This window comes from Nylanderia fulva, unplaced genomic scaffold, assembly GCF_048542155.1.
Source record: "Nylanderia fulva isolate GAGA-0341 unplaced genomic scaffold, ASM4854215v1 Scaffold693, whole genome shotgun sequence".
In the NCBI taxonomy this organism is placed as follows: Eukaryota; Metazoa; Arthropoda; class Insecta; order Hymenoptera; family Formicidae; genus Nylanderia; species Nylanderia fulva.
The window spans coordinates 31,134-41,453 of record NW_028190800.1 but is presented as its reverse complement, the minus strand read 5'-3'; the positions used below and the strand labels follow the sequence as shown (position 1 = coordinate 41,453).

At 41.0% G+C, this 10,320-nt stretch overlaps 2 protein-coding genes across 2 annotated transcripts in view; both read left to right on the top strand.

The window, feature by feature from the left end:
* The first annotated feature begins 575 nt into the window (after positions 1–575).
* LOC146720438 (uncharacterized) lies at positions 576–1,163 on the top strand. Its single transcript, XM_085488416.1, has one exon. The coding sequence runs from the start codon at positions 576–578 to the stop codon at positions 1,161–1,163; it is 588 nt and encodes a 195-aa protein (XP_085344542.1).
* Positions 1,164–4,701: 3,538 nt separating this feature from the next.
* The window catches only part of LOC146720437 (uncharacterized), a 14,202-nt gene continuing 8,583 nt past the window's right edge, over positions 4,702–10,320 (top strand). Inside the window, exon 1 of the mRNA XM_085488415.1 lies at positions 4,702–4,960. Coding sequence (XP_085344541.1) covers positions 4,702–4,960 — 259 coding nt within the window. The remainder of the gene's footprint in view (positions 4,961–10,320) is intronic.

The following is a 10,320-nucleotide window of genomic DNA, read 5'->3' as shown; positions in this document are numbered from 1 at the left end:
GCAAAGAGCGCACTGAAAACTCTTAAGGAATACAGTAGTGAGCGACATATTCCTACACCGTGTATGAGAAGCAATGCTGGCAAGGATGGGATGATACAAACATCTCCCATCTTTAAGACAGGTGTCAATAGTGTGAATACACCTGGAAAACGTGGTTGCTCGCCCTCACCGCCGGTGCCCTTGGCAAAGGTGGCTAAAAAAAAGAGGATACAAATCAAGAGAGAAGACCGCGGTTATTAAATTACCAATGGAGGCCGCAAAGAAGATTATAGGAGAAAAAGGCAGGATCCGAATTGGCTTAGTTAACTGTCCCATCAGGTAGGTAAGCAGGCCCCTTAAGTGCTACAAATGTTGGCACATAGGTCATATCGCTAAACAGTGTAAGAGCGATTAGACCGATCTAAGCTATGCTTAAAATGTGGCGGTAGTGGGCACAAAGTGGCTCAATGCACAAAAGATGTGCGTTGTATCTTGTGCATTGAAGCAGGAAATGAAGCAAACTGCGGACACATGGCAGGTAGTCCTAGATGCGCAGTTTATCAACAAGAACTCCAGCGGATAAATAAAAAGCGAAGATGAGGATAATTCAGCACAACTTAAATCATTGTGAAGCGACACAGGATCTGCTTATGCAGACGGTAAGAGAGACAACGCCCGACATCGTGATCATCTCAGAGCCGTACAAGATGCTCGAGACTGACTTATGGGCGGCTGATTCCACCGGAAAAGCTGTCATTTGGGCTTGCGGAAACTTGCTCTTTCAAGACACCATTGATAGCACACAGAAAGGATTTGTGAGAGCGAAAGTAGGTAACATCCATTTGTACAGCTGTTATGCTCCACCAAGTCTAACCATTGAGAAATTCACGCACTTCCTGGAATTATTAGTCAAGGATGCTAAGAAACATCATCCCGTTGCCATTGCGGAAGATTTCAATGCGTGGGCAACTGAATGGGGTAATATACGTACCAACTCAAGAGGTCAAGTACTACTGGAAGCAATGTCCAGCCTGGAGATTGTGTTACTAAACACCGGAGAAGAACCAACTTATGAGAAAAAGGAGAGGAGCTCAATAGTGGACTTAACTCTCATTAGCAGCTGCCTGATACGAAATCATTGTGGAAGGTTTCAGAAGAGTACAACCACAGTGATCACCGACTAATTCAATGGGTGGTCTCAACAAAACAGGAAAGAAGAAAATCGGTATCAAGAAAGGCAAACTCGATAGAGTGGGAAACTAGCATGTTTGTCCTAGAGTTATTCCAAGTGGCATTGAATAGCAGTCCTATAGCTTCTGATAATGTGATACCAGAGGCGGAGACGGTTATGAAGCGAGTACAAAATTCCTGTGACGCAACAATGCCTCGTAAATGCTCCTTTAATAGGACCCCACCCATGTATTGGTGGAATGAGGACATTGCTGCCAAACGCAAGGAATGCATTCGATCAAGAAGAGCGGAGAAACGTGGCAGGAAGAAGAAGAACCACGAAGAGTTGAAGGAGCAGTTCAAAAAAGCAAGACAAGAGCTGGCTAAAGCCATAAAAGCCAGTAAAAGGCAATGTTGGGAGAAACTACTTCAGGAAGTTGATAAAGATCCCTGGGGTAGACCATATAAGGTAGTCATGTCGCGGCTTAAAGGCAAGGCAATGCCCACACCGACATGCCCAAAACTACTGCAGAAGATAGTCACGGAGCTCTTTCCACAGAGGCCAAATTTTGAGTATCGGGTGGAAGTGCTTGAGGACAAGATGATCCCGCCGGTGACGATAGAAGAATTGAAGAAAGCATGTTCCAAAATAGGAAATTCAAAAGCGCCAGGGTTAGATGGAATCCCTAATATTGCGCTGAAGGCGGCCATTAAGATGGCTCCTGAAATGTTCCGGAGCATGTACAATAAATGTTTGGAAAAAGGAGTCTTCTCCACTAAGTGGAAACAGCAGAAATTGGTTCTTCTCCCTAAAGGGAAAAAACCACCGGACCAACCATCGTCATACCGTCCTCTTGGCATGCTTGACACGGCAGGGAAAATTTTGGAACGCATTATTCATGGTAGAATCGAAGAGGTGGCGGAGAAGTACTTATCGGATAATCAACATGGTTTCCGCAAGGGTCGCTCCACGTTTGACGCTATCGACCTGGTAGTAAAAACTGCAAGAAAAGCAATTGCTGGTGAAAGATGGAAAAGTGGAGAGAAGGAATATTGTTTGGTAGTAACGCTGGACATAAAAAACGCTTTTAATTCCGCTAAGTGGGACTACATTATGGAAGCACTAAAGAAGATAAACGTCCCAGGACACCTTCAGAAAATGATAAGCAGCTATTTTGTAGATCGGATTTTGAAGTATGACACGGAAGACGGACCAAAGGAGTATCAAGTGACTGAGGAGGTACCACAAGGATCAGTTCTTGGGAACATAAGACGAAAGCGGTACTAATCACTAGCAGGAAGGAGGTGGAGATGATAAAGCTTCGAGTAGGAGAATACGACATTACATCCCAGCCGAACATACCTAGGGGTGTTGATTGACTCCCGGCTTAATTTTAAAGCACACATGGAGTATGTAAGTGCAAAGGCAGCCGGAGTAAGGTCAGCTCTATCGCGACTCATGCCCAACGTAGGAGGTCCGAAGCAGAACAGAAGAGCATTACTAGCATCGGTCATTACATCGATTATGACGTATGGCATTGCCATCTGGGCCGATGCATTAACAGCGGAGGAAACTCGAAGGAAAGTTGCATCAATAACCAGATTGAACACCCTTAGGGTAGCAAGTGCATTTCGCACAGTATCGAAGAAAGCTGCAGAAATCATCAGGTATTCTTCCTATAGAAGTTTTGGCAGAAGAGCAAAAACTCATATATCAACACGGAGGAAACTTGGACGCAGATACAGAAGATTTAAAGATAGAAGAGAGACATAGAAACATACAGCGCTGGCAAAAGCTATGGGATGCCTCTACTAAAGGAAGATGGACTCACCAATTAATCCCGCAAGTGGATAAGTGGATCAAACGTAGACACGGTAGTGTAAATTACTACCTGACCCAGATGCTGTCAGGACACGAATGTTTTCGGGTATATTTTTTCAAATTTAAATATGAAGATTCCCCAAAATGCCCATCCTGCACTGAAGTAGACGAAGATGTTAAGCATGTCTTCTTCGAGTGCCCCAGGTTCGAAGTGCAACGACATAAACTAGAGGCAATTCTTGAGCAGGAAATTAAGCCAGAAACTTTAGTCCAGGCAATGCTCAAATCCGAAGAAGCATGGAAGACTATAGTATTATTCACAACAAAAGTACTTAAAGAACTACGTTGCGAAGAACGAAGAAGGACCAAGCAGAAGCTGACGACGCAAACGACGGACTTCGTAGAAGATACGGATATGTAGGCAGAGCTATTAGCTAATGCCTCCCCCCGCGAAGCAATGCCTGACGGCGGTCCTGCAGGGAAGTAAATAAGGCCGGATGTAGGAGGGGTTATTTTTTAATGGGTATTGGTTTTGGCATTCAAGAGCCACACAAGATATGGTCAATGACAACACGACCAGACGAGTTGACTTCATCTAACTCGGCGAGTCCCACACAGCGTACGTAAAAGTATTTTTTTTCCTCTCATTGAAAAAAAAAACACGCACGCACGCACGCACATACACACACAACCAAGGCAAAGAAGGTTTGGAGTCGCTATAAATACTACGGGAGTGACGAACCGTGGGGGTCTTTATCTGTGCCTTGGGAACACACACACACACAAAACTCTCTCTTTCATATCTGCATGTGGGTTTAATATCAAAAAAGTATGGCTTATCATAATATATTCCTGTTGCAAACTGCCATTAGCTGAAACCTGAAACTCATTTTTCCACCCTTTAATGCCTTATATCTCGGAAACAGTCCATTTTTGGGTTTGGTACCCATGGACATTTTTTATCAGCATGTTATAAACTACATTATCCTACATTATTGTTAAATTTGACTGGGACCCAAAACCCATAAGGATCGTTGCGGGATTCTTTCCCCAAAACAAATTTAAGCAAAGCTTAGCAACCGAGCGTAAACCGGAATTTTGCGAGATGTTACGCTTATCAAGAACAATACTTTCGGTTTTCTCGTACTCCCGCAGGTATTACTCTTTAGCATTATCGTCCGCGCATTTAGTCGGCCATTCGCTTGCCTCCTGTTTAAGTTGTAAAAATGAATTTATATATTCGGCGAACAATCCACCCTGCCGTGTTTTGCGATTATATTGACTAATTTTATATCGCCAAATTTTATTTACTTTAGTCACAACCTTTTTGGACGGCCTTGCGTAATTCGCAGCTCACCCACGTACCCTCGAATTCGCGTTCGCTAGGCTCGTGCGTACACTACGTTTGCGAAAATGTTTCACAGCAACTACGACACAGTGCAAATAATAATTTTCCGTGCGCGCGATACGGGAGTACCGGATGAAATAAATCGCGCGGAGGAAGTATCGTACAGCGTACGAGACCTTCGACGGTGTCAAAATTATAATTCGGAGCCGTACCGATTAAAGTTGAACATTCATCGCCGATATAAATGTCGGGATGACCGATAGGGAAAGCACCCGTCTTCAATGCATATGGGTATAACGAACATACGTCTACGTAGCGTATTTTCTTCGCGTATTTTTGTGATTTTACAGAGTCGCGATATTTCCCGTACGTCCACCAAAAAATGCGTCGCAAGGATCGAGCGGTGCTGTTTTCACCATCGGATGACTCTCGAGAAATTCGCGCATCTCACGATTATCCCGCATTTCTCGATCAAAGCTACACTCCCACTTTTCAGTCAGCGTGTACCCATACTGCCGAAGTCGCCACGAGATTGCGAGAGTTCGCTCGTATCGCGAGTCAATCGTATCTCTACGTTCCTCAGCCGACGAAAGCGATCTATTGCGATTTATCGGAAAGCACGACGTACATCCGTGCCAAAAGTAACCGTGGAATTGCAACACGTGACGCGACGTTACTCCCGTTTCTGATGTTTCTTCATAATAACCATCGACGAGTGTGCCATCGATCGTACGGTATTCGCGCGCACGTCCTGCGTGGTTTATAAGATGACCGAGCTCGCGCTCCTTCCATACCAACCACTGTAGAGCTTTGCGCAAATGTATGTTCGCTTTTCTGTATCCGCCCGCTGGAATGACGCCTATCGTATTCGGCTGTAAAAAGTTTTTCCGAAAAATTGTCATACACGTTGAAGCAATAGTTGTACATTCCTCGAACGGACATACATTTCCGCGAGCTATAAAAATTTTTCTAAACACCATGCACGCTCGTCGAAGTATATCAACATCGGTACGGCAATATTGTACTATCTCGCGTTGAAAATCAAACACGGTGTGTTTTAATCGCATGTCCGTATGCCACGCGAGAAAGCATTCGCGCTTTTTCGATTTCATGGTTTTGGGAGAGTAATAATGCGCGTCGGGTAATGGCCCGAAATACATTTGATTTTCGATAGTATTGAATAAATGCGGAAAAATGCCTTTACCCGATGTATCCTTCAGCCCGAAAGCTTTCGGCAAATCGGATAATCGCAATTGGCATGTAATTCACGCTATCGATAAACTTTGTATGTCCAACTGTTAATACGACGATTTTTGTTCCGTTCAAAATCACTTTCGGCACGAGATTGACACGATTTTCTACGATATATTTTAAAATAAATTGTGCGTCGAACGCTTTCGCATTGTGGGCTATGCATATTATCTGTTTGAAATATTTCGTCCTTCGCGTAGCAAAATCGACAAAATATTTCACCAGATCATTACAAAATACAAACTCTCGCATCCCGCACCAGCGACAACGCACAAAGATATCATTGTTTTGCGCGCACGCTTCGCAAATTTGATGCGCGACGCAAAGTGTCGAGATGTGTCTTTTTACGGACGTCATACCTTTGAGCGTCTCGTCCTGCCGTGTTTCAAAATCATAATACGAATGCTACGCGTCCTTTTCTATCTGTCAATGCCAATTTGCTTGTTTTTTTGTTATCAATTATGCTTTCTTTCTCCTCGACGGATACACCTACCGTCGCTTCTACCTCTGGAGGATATGTTGACGACAACGGCTCGGTAGATGAATTAACGTCGTTGCGAAGAGGTCTCATATAACACAAATGATTTCGAGGTTGCTCCGAATGGCATAATCTGCAGTAAGAAACGCCGCATTCGTGCTTCGCTTTCGCTTTAACTATACATCCACATTCATTGCAAAATCGTATGACGCTACAAACACTCGCGAGCGATTTACCGTCATAAGATTTTTCCCTACAATGACGCTCAAAACACGAAGCACCGAAAAACGTCCGATTGCATGTATCACATTTTACTATTCACGCGTCATCGGAGTGTTCGCACGGCGGCGCGGTAAAACATCGCGGACATTTATTCGAGCACCGGTGACCGCCACCTCTATTGTTCCGGAAGCGTACATTACACGTTACACAAAAATTACGAGAACCCGCAGCGGCTTTTAAATTTAATATAGGGTTAAAATGACGCGAATTCTCATAATACATAATATTTAGTCGATGAGAGGATTCACGCCCAAGAGAAGCGAGTATCGCTGTTCCGTCATAGTACGGTTTCGTACCGTGACCGAAAGTAATAAAATTATATACAACGATAGCGACATTGTCCGCGGCAAGATATCGCTGGAAACGCTCAATTTCATGAATCTCGCAACCCTCTTCGAGAATTATTACTCCGGCTTTTCTAGTTAATTCCAACGCCTATTCGCGTTGTAACTTCGATTGCGGATGTCTTACTCTATTTCATTTCTCGTGCAATTCCCCCGTACGTATATTACCGCGTTCGCAATAAGTTTGCGCTACTACGAGGAAGCGCGGAAAACACAAGTTGTCGAAATTATGTATTTCGACTATTGAGCGTTTCGCGATATTTTTATGCGTTAATGCAACGCGGGCCGCAATCTGAAGAAACAGCGATGTTGAAAATGCGTATGTTAAACTGCTCCGCGATATCAAGTCCTCTCGCGCTCTGTGCTACCGCGGTCACGAGGCCCCAAATATCCTCGTGAGTCAAATCGCGCACCGAACGAAAAGATAATCCCGCGGAACCGTGCGATAAATTCAGCGAATCAAATGATAAACCTACGTAATTTCCTGGTTCACTTGAATTTATTGCATACGCGTTAATTTCGCGAAACGCATTTTCCAAAGACCAATAAATATCCCCGCCTTCAGGTAACTGTCGTATCGCGAATCTCGCTTTTCTCTCGACTATCCCAAATCTTCTAAACTGCCGCGCGTTTTCTCTAATTAAATTTATATAATTAAAACGATCATCGACCTGTCGATGTTGATGATGTTGCTGTTGTTGCTGTTGTCAATGCTCTTCCCCCCCCCTCCCACCTTCTCTTCACTCTCCTCCGTCTCCAGGGAAATATCGTTGCGATTTTCTGTAGTGTTGCTCCCTCCACCGTCTCCGCCTCTTTGTACTAAAAAAAAAAAGAAAATTGTAAAATTGAATATAAATTATATAAATTATATAAAGTACTGTTATATTGCTTTTATTTTTATGCTCAAATTTAATCTTTTACACAACTATTGACATTATTATTTGGCGAGATAACTCACTTTTTGACAATATCCGGTCTCGAGTAACGCTTCCGTACTCTCGAAGCTAATATTCCGGAGAATAATTAATTTGTAAGCGACGAATTGCTAAAAATTTAAATTTATTTATTAAATTCAAACATAAAAATTTTGGAAAAAGTAAAATAATTTGTAATAAATTTGATAAAAGGCTGTTAAGTGCAGTAAATATAAAAATTCAAATTATGTTAGACAGAAAGTCATATATAAAAATAATATTTCTTAATATAATGTTTACTAATAAATTACAATAAAAGGTGACAAAAAAGAATTAAACATAAGTACTTTTTAAATACAAATATAAAGCAAACGTTTCGGTCAATATTTTGACCATTATCAACGCTGATTAAATTCTGAATTTAACAAATAATAAACGATGTCATAACGGTAAATATAAATCAAGTATAGTAAAAAACGTCATAAAGTATGTAACGCATTAAAAATACAATAATGATTAACAATTATTATCGTAAGGGAAAAAGAGAACATGATGTAAAAATGCAGAAAAGCGATATTCTTCAACATAGTAATAATGTGTGGGTTAAAAATCTTAAATTGTGTTTTCTACTCCGGTTATTAGACCCGATAGACACATAATGATTTGAATCCTATAATATTATTAGATATTTATTGATTTATTTAAGCTTAATAGGTTGTACGAAAATTAAGAATGTTGTTTAGCACTTACAATGATTAGATTGCACCCGTACCGTAAAAGCAATAGTGAGGAGGAACGGGGAAATCGATTCTTGAGGGTCCGACACTATCAGTCAACAGACAAAATGATCGAAGGGAATTGAAAAATAAGCGGAGGCTAAAACTATTATATTGGTGTATCTATTTTCAGAGTTGCGGGTAGTTGTCATACTGTCTATATATGTGTCAGGTAAAAACATTCTGTGGTCCGTTTATTGCAAGTTGATTGAAACTATTTGTTGTCTTTTAATGTAAATCATCTCGGAGATTGATCTTTTTTCCGAGGATACTGTCTTATCCAAGAATTTTTACTTCATTCCTTTAATTTGTGTGAGTGATTGAAATCGGAGCCATATGGTTAGTTAAAAGATTTAGTATGTTTTTATTATGTCAGTTATTTGGTTCCAAAAATCCTGGTAGTACTTAATTACGTCCTCGTTCTGGCCCACTATGAGATTACAGTAAGCACATTCAATTTATAACAATATTTGGTATTGGCAAAAATTGAAAACTTTTTTTATGCACTTTAATGTGTTTTGTTTTAAATTATTTAAACTGAAAGTAAGAGAGTTTTGTATTAAGATTTCTTGTGGCGATGTAAATGCTTCAGATATGGTGGTAGATATGGAATGGTATCTCTGCTCCTCAAGCGCTCGCTTCTTCCTTGATCCCTCAAGCGTTCCTTCTTCTTCCTCTACGGTTCCTCTCACGCTCTATTAATATTATTATAACTTAGAAATTTTGTTTAAAAAATACTATATATTTTACAAGGTTTAGATTACGTTGTATAGTCAAAGTCGGTTGTTTTGTAAAATTTTTCTATTTTTTTAAATTATCACCTTATCTGGTGTGTGTAAATATTAAGCTACGCTGGCTACGAGATTTGATTAGAATCGATATAGAACGTCGGTCGTTTGGATCGTCGTTAGCTTCGGGAAAATAACGATGTTAGATCATTCGTCGTCGTCGTGTTGGAATATATATATTATACATTAAGTTTCTACGATATTGTTATATGTCTTTTTAAAAAGTATTTCTATTTCTCTAAAATGTTAACTTACCCGCTATTATCGACAAACAATTGGAACCGGAGGTTCCGCCGGGCAGATTCAGGCTCTCTCCCTTTCCATGAATAGTGGTAATTTTAAACAGTAACTGTTAGCATAGAGAGTAGAGATATTTTTGTGGTGACAAATAATATCTTATTTACGCGCATATAAAAAAAAAAAAAAAAAAACTTTTAGTGAGGGTACTTGCCCGGAATCTTCTTGCCGCTCGCTCTTTTGAGAGGGACGAATAATTATTGCAAGATTTACTGGAGAGTGCGATACGGTTATTTAACTAACGATTGTTTTTTTTTTAAGCATCTATAATTCAATCACCGGCACTAAAAGTATTATAAAGTAATTACCTCTCTTATTTCCATTTCTTCGTTAGTTAGCCATAGCAGAAGATAGGCGGCAATATCGCCAACATCATCCTTCTTGACCAAGCAGCCGGCAAATCTTGGCGAAAACGTGAACTTGGCCGCGGCAATGTTCAATAATTCCTATCACCCCGAAATGCCCCAATCTGTACGAACTCCGAGTAAAGAGTTTGAGATTGAATACGCGACTAGTTCTCGAAAAGATAAAAGTTATCCCGATCTTCTGTCAGGACGCGGGTCAGCCAGGAAGAATACGTCTTCGGCTTTATCGCCCGCCAATAAATTTGCTGCCCCAAATTTATGCATCGTCGATAGCATTGCTGATTTTCCGAGCCTACATTTTCACGTTGCCACTTAACTCGCAACACGTGACAAAACACAAACGCGTACGTTCGAGGAAATGACAGTATCTCGGGACAATGGCGAACTTTAAACATGCACATTTTTTTCTGTATGCGGGAAATTTAAACTTTACTCCCCGTCGAAAAATGCGACATTTTCCTCCGTTGCGGATTTTGAAAGCGTCGGGAGAATCGAAAAATAAAAAA